Raw genomic sequence first — 19,271 nt, 5'->3', positions numbered from 1 at the left:
CCACGACATCGAATCGGAGTTGGTCTTGTGATGGCGTCGCGGTTTTCATTATAATTGAGCATGCGAGCAGAGCATGGTCATTTGAACGTCTTCACAACGAATATACCTCTTTAATGGCAAGCGTATGGTTGAGTTCTCTAGCGTCTCACAGATAGTCAAGGTCTACCTGCAGCGATAAAATATTCTAGCAACATCTGCAAATGAGCGAGAACATTGGATTTGAGAGAGTGCTTCCGGCCAAAATTTAAGTATATATATATATCAGGCAACACTGCTGTCCAAAGGATTGCACAAGATTTACGCGTATTGCGCATTTTCGATTTTTGTCATTATTTTTGATATTTATAAACGAGTTTTGATATAGGGCTTGCCATAAAGTAGTGGGGTAAAAGTCGTTTGATATGTACAAGCCACATTAGAGATTCAGAGCTGTCTGTCATACGTACCTCACGTTCTCCGCTAGAGATACACTTCGCGACACACCCAAGAGGTATAATCTCACGATCTCGATCGTTCCTACTATTTCATTCTCGTGTAACTCCTCTGGACATTGATTCGTTCACCGCTCAATCTTGTGACCCTCGCTTAACGGCGTCGTCAGCTTTGCCGAGATTGACAAGCACCCCAGGCATTCTCGCTTCTGGTGGTCAAGGTACCAGCACAAACGGTATTGTCCCCTTATCGGTCGTTGCAGGGTACCTGGTGGGCAAGCGAATTCCAGTTACCATAAGTTCAGCTCATTCCCCACGGTGGCAAGGATGGCAACATTAGAGAGTCCGGACCATTCTGGTCCTCATGTGGGCTCGCATCAGAGGACGTCACAAGAGATGACGGATGCATACAAACATGGCATTATCCTGGAGAGCGAATTTCGCGTATTGGAGCTTCTTCCAGGTGAAGAAGAAGATGAGATTATCTGTGAGCTGCGCACTGAGCCGCTACGTATACAGGACCGCAAGGAGGCCAACGTTCATTACGAAGCATTGTCCTACACTTGGGGCTTTCCTGCTCCAACGAGGCAAATTGTCTGCTCTGGGAAGACATTCAATGTCAGACTGAATCTCTACCAAGCATTAAAACGCATCCGTCGCAAGGATAAAAGGCGCCGACTTTGGGTTGATGCTATTTGTATCAACCAGTTCGACATCGTGGAGAGGAACCAGCACGTTCAGCGAATGGACGTTGTATTTGCCAGCGCGGAGAGAGTATTAGTGTGGCTGGGCGAGGAGAATCGCGAGGAAGGGGAGGGAGTGCTGGACGTCCTTCCAACATGGCTGGCAAAGTATCCTCCACACATCGATTGGCATGCAGCCAATATTATGTGGGACGACTCTTCCTTCTCATTCTCGTTCTCATCTCATGGACTGAGTGGAGAAGCTTTCGAGTGGCTATCGTATCAACAGACTAACTTGATGCACCTTTTGCATTTCTTCGCCCGTCGATGGTGGACTCGCAAATGGGTGATTCAGGAGATTGTTCAAGCAAAGGAGGCTCTTTTGATTTGCGGAAAGGAGCAAAAAAGCTGGGCAAGTATCAGCAACTATCTCAACGCTGATCAGGACAAGTTCTCATTATGGCATGACAGCCTTGCTCGAGTCTACAACAACCACCCGGACAAAGCCTTCGTGAATTGCGCGAACGATGGTATTTTCCACTCAAGGCAGTTGGCCCGCATGGCGGCTAATTTTGACGGCCCGGAAGCGCTGAATCTGTGGGACGTGGTGTACGAGACAAATGATTTCAAATGCACAGAGCAGAGAGATAATCTATATTCTCTATTCGCCATTGCCGCAGATGTTCGGAACAGCACAGAAACGGATTTACTGCAGGTTGATTACTCTGACTCCATTTCGACAGTGTCGGTGAACTACTGTTGCTGGCTCATAGAGAATGATCCGTATTCTTTAATTTGCCTTCGCACAGTGCCGGGGAGCAGAGGTTGCAGCGAGGCCGTGCCTTCCTGGACTCCCAACATAGTGCCCGTCGGGTGGATGCAACGGCCTGACTTGCGTCGCCCTCTTTCTACGCTATGTTACAATGCTGGATGTCTAGAGAAGAATTCAAAACCCTCGTGGACTTTGAGACGAGATAACTACCACTTGTTGATCAAAGGCATCATCACAGAGACCATAACGAATGTTCTTCCCCCACCTTATATCGATATCACAAGCTTTGGTTGGCTCCATTTTGGTAAAGGCCACGCTGTTTGGTTAAGGAAATGTCACGACACCATCAAAAGTATCATTACTACACCGGAACAGGTGGATTATCTTATGTATCAGCTTCTCACATGTGGTGGGGAGAGAGCTCATAGCCTTTATACCCGAGACTGGCATTCACCAACAGTCGAGACCTGCCGCCGATGGCTGGATGTCGTATTTGATGAGTCTTCCACTAATGACCCTAATGTTTATGCAGACTCCGATTTGAGTGCTATGACTGCTTCGATTGTTTATGCTAAGTGGCGCCAATTCTGTGTGACCTCCGAGGGCCGCTTTGGTTGGGTCCCAGCAGCCACGCAGATTGGAGACAAAATCTGCGTGCTGCTTGGAGGTAAGGTGCCACTTGCAATTAGCGACTGCGGTCATGGACATCATAATCTTATGGGCGAGGCTTATGTCCATGGGATCATGGATGGCGAGACCATTGGCTCTGGTTTGCCAGTGGAAATGATCGAACTGTGTTAAGTTGCTAAGTCTTCCCTTGCTCTTGTCCTTATATCTTACGACTATTTATGAGAGATTGAATACTATCAAATCAACCTAAAACCGGTATTATTGTTGTTTGCCATCAGTTCGACTAACACACAGTTTGGGAAGAAGAAACGAAGAGCTGCGATCACTACTCGTGTAGAGGCCGAGTCCACTTACTTTAGTAGACTCGAAGAGCACGACATTTGAAATTCATGCCTGGTATGTGGTATGTGCAGCCAACCAGATAATAAGGATTCGGACGAAAAGAATCTTGCAATGCTGAACTAGGTATGTTCATCTTGCGAAACGATAGATTTGAATTATATACGCAATCTACAGTCTCGGGAGCTTCGTTACTTCTACGTTAGAAAATGGCAAGAGCATTCGGAGGGCTTCCGATGCTACCCGGCACATTCAACGGACTACTCGTCAGCAGGAATGTATAGCGCCCGGTCTTCTTGCAGTGCTCGCTCAAGGCCTTCAAATCCCACAGCTCACCAATCGGCATGCCGAACAAAGCCAAAAAGTATTGATGTAAGACAAGGCCGGTGACATCGCCTTCGGTTCCGTCTTCCTTCACAGGAGGAATCGTCTCAAATGCGATCGCGTCGCCTGCCACGGCAGCAAAGTGTTTGTTCCAGAACCATTTCGCACTCTCTGGCGTACCTTCAACACCACAGGTCCGATGAGTGCCTAGAGCCTCGTTCTGCTGCTCTGCACTCATGGCACCGAGAGCCTCTGTGAAACCGGATCTGATGATGAACACATCACCTTGCTTAAACTCAACGCCCTGCTCTTTGGCAATGGTCTCGATTTCTGAGATCTTAATACGATGAGCAGAGAAAGGATCAAATTTGATACCATTCTTGTCAGCCCAGGCCTTGTAATCAATGAAAACACCACGAGCCACAAGCCCACCACGAGAGTGCCAGTCTAGAGCACGACACGTCAGCCGATTGATCGACTTGTTTTTCAGGCAACGTACGGTTCAATGTGGGCAACGTTTGATCCTTGTCTTCGTTACCAAAAGCTTGAGTGAATATCTCCTTGCTTCCCTTTACGCCGTTATATCCCATGCCGGTTGCTTGGTGGTTAAAGTGACACAAACTATCCCATTGCGAACTGCATTGAGTGTTAAACTCGACCTGGCGGCTGTGAGTCGTATGTTCGCATGGCTATGGTCACGTTCTATCTGTACCTCATCGTCGAAGCAGTGACAAGGAATAGGCGACTCCATGAAGTCAATAACCTTATGTACAAGTCCCTTGCGAAAAAATCCAGGCTTTGCTATGGCTCCAATTGGCCAGCTGTTGAACGTGTTAAGCACAGTGAGTGAGCAGTATCTACATTTGACGTACTTCAATGACACTGAAACGCCATCCTTAACTTCTGCAGCGGCAGCTCGTACGACATCCGGTGTCAAGAGGTTCAAAGTGCCGTAAACATCCTTTTTGCCGTCTTTGTCGAAGATACCCCAGGCACAGCCTTGCGGCATTCCTTGCACGGGAGGCAGATCATCGAAATCTGGGATCTTCAAACTCGTCATGACTTGCAGGTGTGTAAATGTGAGCGCTACGGGCGTTTTCGATCGACTGAACTGAATAGGAGATTGTAAGTTCCTTTGGAGAAGAAACAGAAACACCGAGAAACCCCAGGAATCAGGTTAGCTATATCGTTCCTCATTTTCGAGGGTCCTGTCTGGTCATCGGAAGTCATTGTCCAGGAGACAGCCCCACAACGTGAACACACCCCGCAGTGTCTTAAGCGGGGTTTTCGAGCAGACACGGTGATAGTTGCCGATAATCGAGTCAAGATCCGCTTCCGAAATTGCAATAGAGACTATTCTGGTCGAATCGCAAGACATCTGCACCTCGTCGAGTTTCCGTGCTAGGTTAGTGCTTTGGTAAATCCAGTCAACCGCTCCCTGGTGGACCGGAGACTAATCGTTTAGCCTAGAAGTATCTCTATACTGGGACTCTTTAGTGGTTGTTTTTTTTTCTGGAGTCTCTACCGGCACCATGGCACACATCACACCACCCTTGGGGTGTACGGAAGATGCACATGGCAGATGGGAGGTTTTGACCTGCTATTGACATTGAACGTGGTGGTCGATCGCGTTGTACGCAGGTCAGGCACAGCCTCTTGGCTCGAAAGTAGATATAGCTGTCATGTCTCTAAAGGACCTTGAACGGCCTATTTCAAGTGGTCCGAAAAAGGGTGATGTCGGCCACTCAAGCACGTCGGACGAAGCATCAAAGGGACTGTTCGGAAATAACAGCTAACGAAAGGGGAGTACAGCATCTGAAGCTTGGCTTTGTGCGACGTCATAGTCGACTGCAAAGGGGCACGTTCTTCAGAAGAGCCTGGGCGTAGCCTTGGCCCTCTTGACAATTCTTCTTGTGAGAAGGTACTATTGTAAACGCTTCTATTTTGTCGGACAGCGCAATACCTTTTGCTTTGGTTGTGCATGGCCATGATAAAATCGAAACTAGTCAGGAGCCCGATGATTCTTTTCTGGTTGATCCCAAGGAGCAAACAATGGCATCGAGGAAGGCCCGGCTCGAAGTAAAAACATGTGACGCCAACATTCTCACACATAGAACCTACACCGTGGTAAAGAAAGCTACATCGACATTATCAACATCTATGTACGATGTGCTCTGACAGCGACTGTCTGCAAATTAATAAGGGAATGTGCTGCTAGTGGTAATATAACATGCGCTCCATGCTTGTGATTTCCTTACGCCCAGCCTAGCAAATTGGTGTCATGGTGTTCCTAGAAGAGAAAAAAAAAAACAAATAATGAGTATGAAACACACTCGCTCACTCCATGATGCTCGAAATGCGCGCGATCTTCGCATCGCCAATACGGTAAACTCCAAATCTTTTCCACCCATCAATTGACGCTTCGCGCAAAAACCGTACCGGGAACAAAGGAGATGTGTGTATGGTATCAAGACAAGCCTATAACACTGTTTAACAAGCACGCGGCCGCAAATGTGGCGAAACCGCCCCCAATCAAGAATTCCCATTTTTGCTCGGAACGAGCTGCCTTCCTGTTTGCTGATCCAGAAATCCGGCGACGTAGCAAGAAAAGATACCAAGGTAGTTATCAACGGAGGCCGATGACACTCTGGAAGCCACGCGTTAGTTTCGCGATCATTTTGCAGATGCCGATCAGATTTACTCACCATCTCGAGTGTCCAAACGCGTCTGATCCAAACTTTCAGCTTACCCTCCACTCCCTCGACGTTTTCAAGCTCCACCCCTTCCCACCAACATCTTCTCGCAGGCTTCCTCCAGAAGAGCAAGAGCTTCTGGGCCATGCCGACGGCGTTGCTCGAGAGGTCGTTGCCGCGAATGTCGGTCCTCAGGCGCGCAAGTGCAACGCTGCAAATGACGGCCTTGTTAGGTTCGTTCGCACGGTGGCCCCATCGGTCATCATGATTGAAGCCTCTGTTGCGAGATAAGTTAGCTTTGGACCTTCCACCCGCATTTGAAAGGACTATGCTATACCCTGCTGTTAACATCTCAATGAGATGCTGCTCCGTCGTACCTGGCTCGTCACTCTTTCGCAAACCAGAAAAGATGCCGTCTTGTTGTCTCAGCGCACGTCCTGCTGCTCGCTTCACCTCAATCATCTCTGCATGTTCAATGTCCTTGCGAGGAGGGATAACGTAGTAATCCAAGTCTTCTCGAAGAACAATGATTCCTGCGCGGTCCTGCAACATATCACGCGTGCTGGAACCTTGCATTGGCTCGATGGGAACAGTCTCAGGTTGCTGAGAGCTGTCTGCGGTGGGGCTTGGTGGGCCCGTGGGGATTGTCTGCGCAACGTGCCTGAAGAAATCAAGCATGTACTGGAGGCAGAGTGGGTCGTACTGTGACAGGTAACATATGTCAGATAAATACAATGATGGATTTGATAAACCTTGTTGGATCTGAAGCGCCAACGAACGCGGCGTCGTGTCTGCCACGGCAGCATCGTCACCGGCCGTCGCTCGCGCATCGGGTCCTGCAGCTAATTCAACCGCTTGAGTGATGGGAACCTCCGCATCGCTCATGGCTGCAGCTGGCACGAGGGGATAAGAGGAAGAAGGGCTACTGACATCTACTGGGTATATATCTCCGTCGTGGAAGGAGCTCATGTGACCATCGGGAAGAAGGCCATTGGGAAAGAGAGACAAAAGAACAAACTCAGGCAGCGTGAGCAATTCATCCCGCGAAAGCGTGAATCGTGTACCTCTGCACTACAGTTAGCGTTTTCCACACAGCATATAATGCTAGTCTAAGCAGAAAAAAGTGTACCGAAGGTCTAGCGATATGTTCTCGTCTGCACTCCCTGCACAGCAAAGTCAGCTACTAAAAGCGGTCGCACAAGTCTTAGGGATCTTGTCGTACCAGTTGCAAGAGTGTTGATGGGTGCGCCGCCTCCCTGCTGCACCTGAGTGATGATACTCGCTGGGCCACCTGCAGTTGCCATGACGTATGTGAAACTGGGTATCGGGCTCGAGCCTTCACTATATGGCGGTGGTGGTTCCCCGTCGTCGAAGTCTTTGCTTGACGAGCCTTCGCGGTCTTTGGTGTCTCTTGGTAGTGCAGCCTTTGTATCGGCAAGAACACGCTCAGCGGCGGCGGCGCTACTACTCCCGGGGCGTGGTGGGGGAAGCGAGGAGAAAGGAGGAAGCTGTTCGCACTGCGGTGGCGGCTCCGGCGAGTCTGTCCGAACTGCCTTGCCAGCGGCGTCGGTGCAGTCGTTGGGTGGAAAATATAGCGAGGAGAAAGGCGGTGGGTACGGGGAGTCGATCGGGTCGGCCGTGGTGGTGGAGGCTAAGATGGCGCGAGTGACTTCGGCAGAGGAGAGCGCTGGTGGCGAGGCAGCAGCAGTAAGGACCGACTGAGGAGAAGGCGCGGCTTCTCCGCAACTGGAGTGTCGCGAGGCCGTCGTGATGGTGGGCGTGGGAGAGATGATCTTCAAGAGGCGGTGGGGGGGCGCTGCGACGATGCGGAGAACGGGGCGCGCGGGAGGGTGACAGCCGCGAGGTAATCGTGTGGCCTGGGCTATCACGACATGGACCTGGCTTCAATGGGTGGTTTAGCCAGTGTGCTGGGCTTCAATTGAAAAGGTGATATGGTGAGTTTCTGGGGATGGACGCTGGCACGCTTGAGGTTCTTGGTTTTGGCACAGCGCTAAAGGGCGGCAAGCAGGGAGTCAGCCACTGTACGCTCCAGGCGCTGCCAAGATTCCTGCCAGCACGACCTCGTCGCCTTCATGCCCACCGAATGGTGGAGGCCATCTCGTCAATCTCGTCCGTCGATCTCCACGCCGCGTTGTATCACGTGTGAATGCCTTTCTCATCTCGTGCGCGTTGCTTTAAATGCCATTCGGGCACAACTCGACGCTCCTCGTGCCTTGCATACCCTCGCTCATCTCCAGAGAGACCAAAGCTACACGTCATCTACGCCGTAGCCCATGCACGTTATGTGAGATGGGCGCTTCGCTTCACGTCATCAAGATAGTACACGTACTAAGGGGCCCCAGCTGCTCTTCACCAAATCAGTCGGATGACGGCCTGGGACGCCATTGTCAGGGGACGAGTCCAGCTTCATTAAGTCTATGTCTGACGGCCAAACAGAATATTCTGCCAGCTACCATTCTTCCTCCTGTAGCCATTCGAACATGGGTCAATGTCAAACGATGCAATCGTCTTTTGGAATTCCATGCCAGAGGAACCTTGAATCTGGCTGAACCTTAGAAGCAACCCATCCCATACTTCGCACGTGTGTGTGTGCTCGCCCTAGCATGGCTCTACCTGCCAATACTGCCATGAATAGATACTTGACTCTCCCAGTTGCTTTGTGCCTTGTGCTTGCGGCAATGGAGCACCCCGTTCTTCACCAGCACGTTCTCCTTCACGATCTACAGCTTGCTGGACAAATTAGCAGGAAAGACCGTTCACGAGAACGGAACAGTTTCAAGGCGACGGTCTGGTTTTTGGGGTTGCATTGTAATCCGCAGCTTCTTAGACCGAGCTGAATTAGACGTGACATGACTATCGCTTACATTTTCTGTCACTGCTGGTGTATTCAATTCTACTTTTCACTTTAGACAGACATGACCCATCCTCTTATCGTTAACATCTGACACGGTGCGCAGCGTCAGCAAGGACAGGAGCTTGCTCAATGGCTGAACAGCCATGCTACTGCCCAGGCAGCTGATAGTATTGAAGAAAAGACTAGAGAAAATCGAGTTGTTAGATCTCATGGGGTGATTAGGCAGTCTTGCAATTTTTTCAAATGCTTTTGTCTATGTATATCTAATGACGCTGAACCACGCCGGCCTCGTTTGCCTGCGCTGCAATCTTCTTCTTGTAATCGTTGACCGTACCATCGAAGTGGGTGACGGTTCCATTGTCGCAGACCCACAGCGACGTACACACATTCTGCAACATCGTAACATCTGTCACCACATCAGCACATCACGCCACAAGTTAGATAAGAAGATTTGGGAAAAGCTTACCGTGACTGACCATGAGCACACCGCCCTGAAATCTTTGCAGGGCTTCGCTCAGGGCGTCCATGGCCTCGATATCTAAGTGATTACTCGGCTCGTCAAGTACCAAGATGTGGGGGTTTGTCATAGACAAGCACGCAAATGCGACCCTGCTCTTCTGACCGCCAGACAAGAGAGCCATCTTCTGCAAACCTGTCATACCCGTGATGCCGAACGCACCCAGATGCCGTCTGTATTCCTCGTCTGTTTTACCGGGAAATTTTGCCGCCATGAAGCCCACAGCGCTAGCGTTCAAGTCGAGACCGTCCACGTGGTGCTGCGCGAAGAAGCCTATACGGAGACGCGGGTTTTGCGAAATAATACCTGAGGTTGGTTGCAATTGGCCGATGAGCAGTTTCAGTGCCGTCGTCTTGCCGGCACCATTGGGTCCAACGATACCAATACGTGAGTCAAGCTGGACGTCGAGATCGACATTCTTAAGTAGGATTTTATCTGGGCTGTAGCCGAAAGTCACGCCGCTCATTTGGATGATGGGGGGGCTCAGCTTCTCAACATCGGGGAAGTTGAAGTGTACGGTGTATTCCGCTTCTGGAGGCTCGAGAACCGGCATGCGTTCAAGTTTCTTAATTCTGGACTGGGCCTCCGAAGACTTGGCAGCGTTGTATCTGAACTTGTCGATGAAGGCCTGAAGATGAGCACGCTCCGCCATCTGTTTCTCATACTCGCGTTTGGCAGTCTTTCGGCGCTCCTCCTTCGTCGCATAGAAAGAGTCAAAGTTAGCGCCCTTGTAGTAGTCAAGGCGTTCAGAGTGCTGGTGAATAATATCCGTAGCCACTTCGTTGAGGAACGCTCGGTCGTGAGACACGACAAGCACCGTACTTGGATATGATTGCAGGTAGTTGGACAAGAAGGTGATGGAGGGCACATCCAACATGTTTGACGGTTCGTCAAGAAGCAGGAGATCCGGCTCGCAAAACAACGCTCGTGCCAACGCGAGACGCATACGCCAACCTCCGGAGAACGTCTTGGTAGCAAACTGCTGTCGCTCGGGAGAAAATCCCAGGCCGGCTAGGATACTTGCAGCACGAGATTCGGCTTTGTCTGATTCCATTTCGGCGAGCTTGGCATGAATGTCGCTCAGCGTGGTGTCCAGTCCCTCGCGCTCTTTGTCAAGGCGAGCTGCATCGGCAGATGTGTCAGCCATGGACGCTCGCTGTGCTTCTAGCTCTGCAAGTTGCTTGCTGATTTTCTGTACGCAATATTAGTGTCATTATACCCATTTCAAATAAGTTTGGACATACGTCTTGCTCTCGGAGCAAATGCTTTCGCCAGACATCGGCATCAAGCACAGCTTGCAGTGCTGGCGTGTCGTCGCCAGTGATCTAACCGCAGGTTAGCATGATTGGAACTTGAGTGTTCGAAAGATCCGAACCTGCCTCTTGTTCCACATGAAGAATGGAAATGTGTGTTGGAATAGCAACTTCTCTGCGGCTCAGTGCCCGAAGCAACGTGGATTTACCTGGTAAGCAGCAGCTATTAATCAAGGGCCTTCTTGCAGCTTGCTAAGGCAATAACGACAGTCTTAATACATACCTATACCGTTCTGACCGACGAGACCGTATCGTCTGCCATAGGCGAGCGTCAGGCTTGTATCCGTCAGGATGCGCTTGCCACCGATAGAAATGTCAATGCCGTCCACTTTGATATCCTTGCTTTTGTTTGCCGACTCCGAGCCCAACTGGAGGGGATTGACAGCCATGTAGAATTCCTCGTACGACTGTGTCTCGTCCGGCTGGTTAAGCAAGCGAGATGCTTCGTACTCCACGTTCTTCATGACTTTGCGCTCTTGCTTGGCACGGATCTTGCGCTCCGCCTTCTCGAGCTTCTTCCTGTCGACGCGGGACTCCACTTTGCGGCCGGCTGTGGCCTCGAGATCCACGTTTCCACCAGCCAAAGCTAGAGTAGACGATATGTTACGCTGAGAGCCCACATGAATACTCTGGTCAAGACGCTTTGCAGCTGTAGCGAGCTGTCTCTTTTCCGGGTCGATCCCGTTTGCAGCAGTGGCCTTGGAGACCAACTTGACGACGAGATTGCGGAGAGCAGTCTCGTTTGACTCAGTGAAGTCACCAGACGCACTTACGAGCAACGCCGTCAAGCTCTCAACCAGAGCGTTGTCGTCGTGCTCCGGCAAATTCACCGCATGCCCGATGTATCCGGACACATACTTGGAAACCAGAGGGTCAATGCCCTTGACAGAAGCAGAAATCTCAGCCTCCATGCCGTGCTGACAATTTTGGTTGCGTAGCCGTGGTACAGTAACGGGTCAGACGGTCACGTTGTACAGTGGCAACTGTCCCAAAATTCAGAGCATTTCAGCGCGAGCCATATTGACAGGGCATCAAGGCGCCAAGGCATGAGCTGCTCCCGTGGAGCAAGGCCAGTCTTGCCTGAAGTAGCATGCTTGAGCAGCCAACCCGGAGAGATCGGAAGCAATTTTACTGTTACGATAGTGCAAGACCCATGCTGTCCCTTTGTTCTTTTGATCTTCGAGGCGACAACGGTGCACACGCGTGTTGCCCGTGACATCAGCCGTGCAAGGCGTGTAAGGGGGCGGTTTCACGACCGAAGGTACGTCGCCGACTATATACCAAGTTCGCACTGCCCATGCTCCGCCAATGTTAGGTGCCCATGGTGGAATGGATAAATTAATGCTCGGGGTGGCGGCATTATCTTCCAGCCCCCAACGCTTTTACGATTACACTTTTCAGACGGAAAAACACTGGTGCCTGATACTCAGGCTTGACCCCTACCGACTGTTTGATCTTGACGGCAGCGGGCAGGATTACGTTGTGCGATTTGCGATGTCTGCCAGTCGCCTTGCAAGCAAGATGCGAGGCCAGCGAGGAAGGCACCCTGCTATCGGAGGTTTTTTATTTTTCTGGCACGTAGCGCGAAGACTAACAAAGATCCTACGCGATTTGCGGTGAAGGGCACGACATGGAAGTTGCTGGTAAAGTTTGACTCTTGCACGGGAGCATGTCTGCTGCTTTCCAGGTCAAAAGGCGGACAGTTTCGTGAACAGCAGCATCAGGTTCGGAAGCTGGCAAATCAGCATGCGACTTCGGCGCGTGTTCGGCACGCTGCACGGCCTTCATCTTTGTTTTCAACGCTTGTTTACGGAGAAGAAAGGCGGAGATAGAGAGTGGTGTTTCACTACGCTGTCCTAGCAGCAGTGGCTTGAGGGCATGTGCACGCGTTTGGTGTTGCGCAGCCCGAGCATCGAGGCAGCTCCTTTGAACAAAGAAAGAGACGGCGAGAAGGAAAAAAGGATGTCTGTGTGCTCCGAAAGCTGGTGTGACAGTGGGAATCAAACTGCGTCGTCCCGCACCCACCGGAGATATATGTGTGCCGTGCAATAACAATCTAATAACTTATGGTCTCTTCTTGTTGCCTGCCCCGCTGTAAGGGGATCAACTTGGTCGCGGCTCTTGTGGACGGACGCGGATTAAGCTGGCGTTGGCGACGAGAGCCAATGACGACTGCAGCCAAGGAGATTCGGCTGGGACTTCGAGAACGGCGGCTTCGACCTGCTCCAAGCGTGACTTGAGCTCATTGGCATCTGCAATCTGAAGCGTCACAGCCCCATAAAAACGCGACTGTACGCGTTCTGTCCGTCAATCTCGCAGCGGGCAACCCTTGATCCCGGCACTTGCATGAATCAACGCAGCCGATCATCTGGATTTTTGGGCTGGTTTGACGGATTGCCCTCCTTGTGGAACGATGCCCACATCAAGCTTTCCCACTTTCCAAGTCTACGATCCGCTTTACAGCAGCAGTTAGCCCTCGCAAAGAGATGCCGCCGCTCAGCTCCTGTGGGCTGGGCTGTGTGTGGTTGTAGGTGCATATGCGTTCGTGCTTTCGATGTGCGGCCAGCTCCGTGAGCGGATTCTGTACCGTCTCCTCACGTCGATTGTCATGGCATCCCAGGGCTTCTACCAGCTGGTCCTTGTTTCAATCAAATGCTTTTCGACCTCGGACACGACGACTGCCAACGACTGGTGCACACACGCTCAGACTGCCCAGCGGTGCCCGGAGAGCTGTACGTCGGCTTGTGGCGTCGCTGAACATGCCTGACTTCTGCATCCGTTCTGCTGATGGATTCGCCTTGGCCCTGGCCTTTGGTACGCTAGTACGTGCACATTTTCCAAAGCTGAGCGCCTTGTCACTTGTCAAAAGATGAGCCGGAAAGCAGGTTTCTCGTGTTCGCCTGTTTCTGTCGAGCAAAGCTGGGCTCGCGACATTCACCGTAATCGTGCAGCATGCGAGCAGTCGGCTCCCACGGTGCCACTAGTCCAAGGGCGCTGCGGGCCAATCTTAGCTAGGGGGATTCGACGTGTTGGTCTGCTGCGTTGCTCTTGTCGTGCCCGCTGGCTTGTGGTGTTGCTCGAGGCGCCGTGTGCGTGTAACAGGGCTTGTGTACTTTCGCTTTGCCTGAAATAGCCCAGAGCAGAGAGAGGCCGACGGGCCATCCAAGGATGAACACACAGTTCTGGTCGCTTGACGGGAACATGGATTCTGTACGTAGTTGGAATGAGTAAAGCGCCTCGATCCGGTGAAGGGCACCGCACACCAAAACAAACGTATGTCGCATGCAACGCGGGCCAAGTGAGCAGCAATCGACAACATCCTTTCCTTGAAGTTAATCCGCACTATCCTCTTGCACACTTTTGGCTAGTGATGCTCTTTATTTCCTGCATTAAGCTGTCAACCTAAGCATAGCATCACTTCGTCGACACCCGTTATCCGAGCCTACGCGCACACTCCCACAACGCACGTCTGATCTGCCCTTTTAGCATCATCGCGAGCCGTCTGTCTCGTCCAGAAACTCTACTCCTCTTCCTGACTCTGCCCGCTGCCCGTTTAGGTGGAAACTCTGGCCCCATACGTTGCCGCACGTAACTCTAATCCTCGTCTTCACTTAGCTCGTACTGGCCGACGCAAGCCCACACTCGCTCGTCGCTCAAGCTCCGCCAATGCAACATTTCATCAGCATGCCATGAGAAACACCCCATCTTTGGACTTCGCCCGCGTCCTCTCCCCTTCTTCCCGTTCCTTGCTAGAGGCCTTTGGGTCCCATAATGTACAATTGGACTCCGTCGGTAAGTGTGTTCCTCTGTCTCTCACGAATCTCACTGTCCCTAGCCTCTGCTCCTGCGAGTGATTGATGCAGCGCGCAATGCACGCAGCGGGCTCCATAATTAGCTTGTCGCTGAGAGGCCAGCCCTACTGTACCTGCTTCGTCGATTGCCAGCATCATCACCGTCACCAATGACGCGCAAACACATGAGGGCTGTAGTTTTGGAGTTCCTACAGACGAGCAAGAGTGCTGACCGCTGAATTGTGCCCACAGCTTTGTGCCGCAGCTAGCATAACGTCGGCCAGCGTCGTAGGGTTGGGATTCGCTCGACCAGAGCAGCCGCGTCCGGACACGACAGCGTCCCACAATAAGAAGCTGCTCTCGAAAGACGACCCGGCTACGACGATGCCTACACGGCTCCGCTCCTCGTTCACACCTGCCACCCCTCTCAGCACCACGAATACCCCTTCGGTGACAGACGAGCAACACGCCAGGTCGTCACCTTCCGCCACACTCGGCTACGATGGCCGCACACCGTCAAACAAGGTTCAACGTCTCGCTGGTGATGGGTCGGACGCCGCACGGCAGCGACGGAGCGATCACGAAAGAGAGAGGTGCTCGACGTCTGGCAGCGAGGCTCGTGGTCAGACACCGCAGCCTCGGCCACGCCCTGCAACGGTTAGGTCACAGTCGAGGAATTCGTGGATCAAGCGGTTGTCCTTCTCAGACAATAGCAGGTCTTCGTCGCCCTGGCCTGACTCTATTGCGCTATCACCGTCTTCCAATGCTTCAGCTACAATTTCAACCGCGGGCTCGACAATTCCTATGATTGGCTCCGCACCAGTTGCGCTGCCGCCGAACAAACTGGTGAAGAGAACAACTTCACAACGGATGATCAACTCCTCGTCCGGCCGAGTGCCCACTTTGAGGAGGCCTGCAACGAGTCACCAGAGATCAGCCAATTTGCAGAATTGGAGTCTCGCTCACGAGAGGGAATCAAATCCGGTGACTCCCGACCTGCTACCTCCGACAATCAAAGCCCCACCAACGGAGACCAAATGGAAATCCTTTTTTACTGTTAAGATCAATAAGAAGGGCTCGGTCAGCAAAGGCTCAGATGCTCCTTCCCGCGGAATCAAGCGGGTAGTGCCTGAGGAAGGCTGCTATCCATCTTTGGTCACTGCTAAAGCCGTCATTACTTCCACTCTCGACGTCGACGATTTTCCAGAGTACGACGATGACAGCGTCTTCTACGCCAGTCGGCCTCAGTCAGCATTCGGCTTGGAGTCCGCACTCACCTCCAATCGGCAATCGGCCGCCATTGAGCCGGGCCCTCCTCCCACTGATGGCGATGCACAAGATGCGCAAAACGAGCCACGACAATCTATTTCGTCGCTCCTATCTCGCAAACCCTCTCGACGCGAGAGTATCAGAGGGCTAAGCAACAAGCTTACGAAGCGCATCACCGGGAGACGTGTAGTTTCAGCCCCAACCACGACTGACAGCAAACCCCCAACCTTGGGCACAGACACTGAATTCTCAGCGGAAACGAATCATTTTCAAGGCTCTCCCAACTCATGTCAAGCAAACACAACTAGTCGCACAGACCCGAGTTTGGCCAATTCTCCGTTAACATCTCACACATCGGCTATGTTGTCGGATAGTGAGCATGATTCGCCTAAAATGTCCCCCCCGAATCAATCTTGGAAGGACGAGGCTGCCCACGAAGTTTCTGCAGGCATTAACTCAATAAACTCCCGACTATCATATCGCAGCGCAACGCACTCCGATACTGGATCGTCTTTTGGAGAATCTGATGCTGATGTCAGTGAGGTTGAGGCTTCCAAACACAGTCACTATTCCATGATGACAAACGGACGCCCACGGACGAACCGATCGTCAAGGAGTAGAAGAGATAGCGAATCAAGGTTTGAGACGATTATGGACGAATCGCCGCCCAAGTCCCACAAGTCCCCACTGAAGGATATGCTCCCTCATGCTATACGTTACAGGGATGACATGAATATGGACGTCTCAGACACGATAGAGGAGGAAGCCAACATGGGTAGCCCTGACAGGAGGACTATTCGGTCCGACAAGGCGGATAATGGCTCCCCGCTTGCTTCGAAGAACTCTACTTACTCACAGCTCCAACGTACTCCTCATATGTCCTCATCGCCCCCCGGCTTTGCAAAGCCACTAAGCTTGGGCACGCTCGAGTACGATGACCACGTGATGGATGAAGATGAGGAGAGCAGATGGTCTGCTTTTGACGAGCAAGATTCAGTAAGCCATTCTGAGATAGATGACTGGGAGATTCAGGACGATTTCACTACCCCAATTCCTTCTCGCCGGCCCAGTCAGTTACAGACACAGCCCTCAGTAGGGTCAAAGTCTGTCCTTACCAATGAATCGACTACGAATTTCCCTGACAACAATCCTCGGAACGGTCTGAAGGGAACGCTATTCGCGTACTCAGAAACTTCTGTGGAAAAAGCCCCCGGAAGTGGCACTCCACCTCGCCCGAGCACCGTTCATGGTAAAAAGGATGCCGACGGACGTGGTAGTCGTCCCAATAAACGAAGGACGCCCGGTGGTCTTCATATACGAAGTCAAAGCGTTCCCGTCGTTCCAGACTTAACAGGCAAGCGACAGGCTGTAATTACGAACAAGTTTGGTACGTGGGGCGTTGGTAGCAAAGGTGTGACTGAGGATTGGGACGAAGACTTCGACTTTGGCGACAAAGTTTCGCTCAATGCGTCCACAAATGGTTCTGGAGAAAAGAGGACAGACAGTATGCAACCCATTGCGATCCCCCAAAAGATTAAGGACCATCAGATCAGCGTAATGAACAACATCAGTCTAGTTCGCGAGTTCGGCATCATGATTGAGCAATTAAAGCTCTTGAAACCTCGTGCTGCTTCATTGGGTCTGGTTCAAAATTCAAAAGACGATCTGTACGAGCTCGTGGATTCGATGATTGAACTTGCAGATCAAGAGGCAGACATTAATGTGGGACATCAATCTCCCCCGTCTTCACCTAGCTTCGACATGTCCGGCTTTGATGATCCTCCTGTCCGTGCTTCCAAAAAGAATGGCTCCAACACGAACGCTAATGAGCGACACGATACCGTCATTCGAACACCACCGACTGCGAAGACGAAACGTAAGACGGTGCTTCCCGATGAGAACGATGTCTTTACGAGCCCTACCACCCAGGCTGATCAGTCCAAGCCCACCACACCTGCCACAGCCGAGACCGCGCTGCGCCCACGAAAAGATTCTGAGGCCATGGCTCGCTCAGTCATTGAGGCTCTGAAGAAGAAGAAGAGTAACGAGCGGTCTGCTATGTCGCTGCAACCAGTGCCTCCTAATCGACGCGTTCAGTTCGACACGCGAACCTTGCGTCACATCGTACCTTATGTTAGCGGCCTTGTACGCAGGGTCAAAGACCAAATTAGAGAGGCCGAGCGTTTCGACATTGGCTCGGACTCGGACTGGGACGAAGACACGGAGCCTCGCGTACCTCAATTGGCCCACGTATTCCGGGACCCATCTCCAATAGTCGAGTCTCCGTCTTCGCGCAGGAGCCGTGGCCTGCAACCCACCCGAACTCATTCTTTAGAGGGCTCTCCAACTGTCGACAATGTCAACAAGCAACTTAAGATGATGACAGTAATGTAAAACTCAAAAATGCATACGACGCATATGAAGAAGTTGCCGACGCCTAGGTGGTGAACCTCCGCTTATGACGGATATGCAATTAAAGACCCTAATGACCTAGATGCATCGTGACTCCTACGAGCATATCAAAGACTTCCAATTGTACTTCTAGCTTTTTTCTTTTTTGCATGGTATGTGTCGCAGTTTTCCTCAGCATCATGGAGGGCATTAAGCGATCACGGAACGTTTTCCATTTCATTTCTCTTCTTTCACAAACATTCAGCGGCATGGCGGAAAAAGGATCATCGAATGGGGACAAGTGCGACATCGCCAATTGTGTGCTTTCAGTATGTTTCTATGATAAAATTGGAGTACACTATACCGGTACTTCGTCCAGAATGCGCACATGCGCACATACATACAGGACATGGCAGGTTTGGTACGTGTTTTTCTCTTTAATTTCATCCTTTCATCTGGATGATTCCACAGCATATCCACGGAACGGGCTGGATTGCTTTCTGGTGGGTCAGTTTCTTCGACCATAGATTGAGCAAAGCACAAGAGATCGCAGCACTTTTGCATAATCGAACGTCAGGCTTCCGGCCGAAAAGCATAAAGAAACTTCTTTGTACAATTAGCAAGTATCACAGCACAGCGAGGCAACAGGAAGTCAATAAGTTTCATTTTGCAGTTTCTACAAATACAATTTTTCCCGTGTGTGGATGGCAATGGCATAAGATGTATACGACGATCGGCCAATGGAGAAGGAACTGGGCTCTTTGTATCGTCTGGTCGAGATGGTGCTGCTGTGAAACGTCATGAGAAAATGGAAAAAACAATATTCACATGTCATCTCTTGGCTTTCTCCTCGTAAGAGTCGTTACCAATACCTTGTTTATCTTCTCAAGGGTCTAGAACACAGACTTGATTGGGCGGATGGACACTTCAGGGTAAATGCAATCTGAAATTTGGTGGAGTGGGGGGGGGGACTTTGCAACACTGTTTGCATGACACTGGCCCACTTTTGTCCTTCGTGACTGGAGGCGCGGCTCAGAAGATCGTACGAAATGGACTGAAATTGTGGCCTTGATGCTCTACCATCTAATCTTGCGGGGCAGACTGTCAGTTTGTGCTTCGCCCCTACCAGGAAGTGCGAAAGAAACAGTATCCATCCGAAAGATGTCAACTCAAGCCCCAGTATTTTATAATAAGGCAAAAAAATCAGTTATCCCGTCGTTCATTCTACGTTGTTGATTGCGCG

At 51.3% G+C, this 19,271-nt stretch overlaps 5 protein-coding genes across 5 annotated transcripts; 2 read left to right on the top strand and 3 right to left on the bottom strand.

Annotated features, from left to right (window-relative positions):
• Positions 1-448: 448 nt before the first annotated feature.
• Positions 449-2,744, top strand: PV09_02635 (uncharacterized protein). The gene has a single exon (XM_016355708.1). It carries the CDS (start codon positions 759-761, stop codon positions 2,685-2,687), a length of 1,929 nt encoding a protein of 642 aa, XP_016216844.1. The 5' UTR covers positions 449-758; the 3' UTR covers positions 2,688-2,744.
• A 236-nt stretch (positions 2,745-2,980) lies between these two features.
• PV09_02634 (uncharacterized protein) lies at positions 2,981-4,953 on the bottom strand. The gene is made up of 4 exons (XM_016355707.1): positions 4,052-4,953; positions 3,892-4,000; positions 3,679-3,838; positions 2,981-3,626 (listed from the first exon to the last, which is right to left on the bottom strand). The coding sequence occupies exons 1-4, from the start codon at positions 4,237-4,239 to the stop codon at positions 3,058-3,060; spliced, it is 1,026 nt and encodes a 341-aa protein (XP_016216843.1). The 5' UTR covers positions 4,240-4,953; the 3' UTR covers positions 2,981-3,057.
• An 852-nt stretch (positions 4,954-5,805) lies between these two features.
• On the bottom strand, positions 5,806-8,052 carry PV09_02633 (uncharacterized protein; the record flags this gene model as incomplete). Its single annotated transcript, XM_016355706.1, has 7 exons — positions 5,806-5,826; positions 5,885-6,149; positions 6,210-6,574; positions 6,803-6,938; positions 7,002-7,035; positions 7,095-7,774; positions 7,919-8,052. 7 exons carry the CDS (start codon positions 8,050-8,052, stop codon positions 5,806-5,808), a joined length of 1,635 nt encoding a protein of 544 aa, XP_016216842.1.
• An 816-nt stretch (positions 8,053-8,868) lies between these two features.
• Positions 8,869-11,551, bottom strand: PV09_02632 (uncharacterized protein). Its single transcript, XM_016355705.1, has 5 exons — positions 10,801-11,551; positions 10,644-10,726; positions 10,509-10,589; positions 9,214-10,456; positions 8,869-9,153 (listed from the first exon to the last, which is right to left on the bottom strand). Exons 1-5 carry the CDS (start codon positions 11,486-11,488, stop codon positions 9,011-9,013), a joined length of 2,238 nt encoding a protein of 745 aa, XP_016216841.1. The 5' UTR covers positions 11,489-11,551; the 3' UTR covers positions 8,869-9,010.
• Positions 11,552-13,944: 2,393 nt separating this feature from the next.
• Positions 13,945-18,848, top strand: PV09_02631 (uncharacterized protein). Its single transcript, XM_016355704.1, has 2 exons — positions 13,945-14,369; positions 14,621-18,848. Exons 1-2 carry the CDS (start codon positions 14,349-14,351, stop codon positions 18,029-18,031), a joined length of 3,432 nt encoding a protein of 1,143 aa, XP_016216840.1. The 5' UTR covers positions 13,945-14,348; the 3' UTR covers positions 18,032-18,848.
• The last annotated feature ends 423 nt before the right edge of the window (positions 18,849-19,271 follow it).

This window comes from Verruconis gallopava, assembly GCF_000836295.1.
Source record: "Verruconis gallopava strain CBS 43764 unplaced genomic scaffold supercont1.6, whole genome shotgun sequence".
In the NCBI taxonomy this organism is placed as follows: domain Eukaryota; kingdom Fungi; phylum Ascomycota; class Dothideomycetes; order Venturiales; family Sympoventuriaceae; genus Verruconis; species Verruconis gallopava.
The sequence above is the reverse complement of the archived record's forward strand: the minus strand, read 5'-3'. Positions and strand labels throughout refer to the sequence as shown.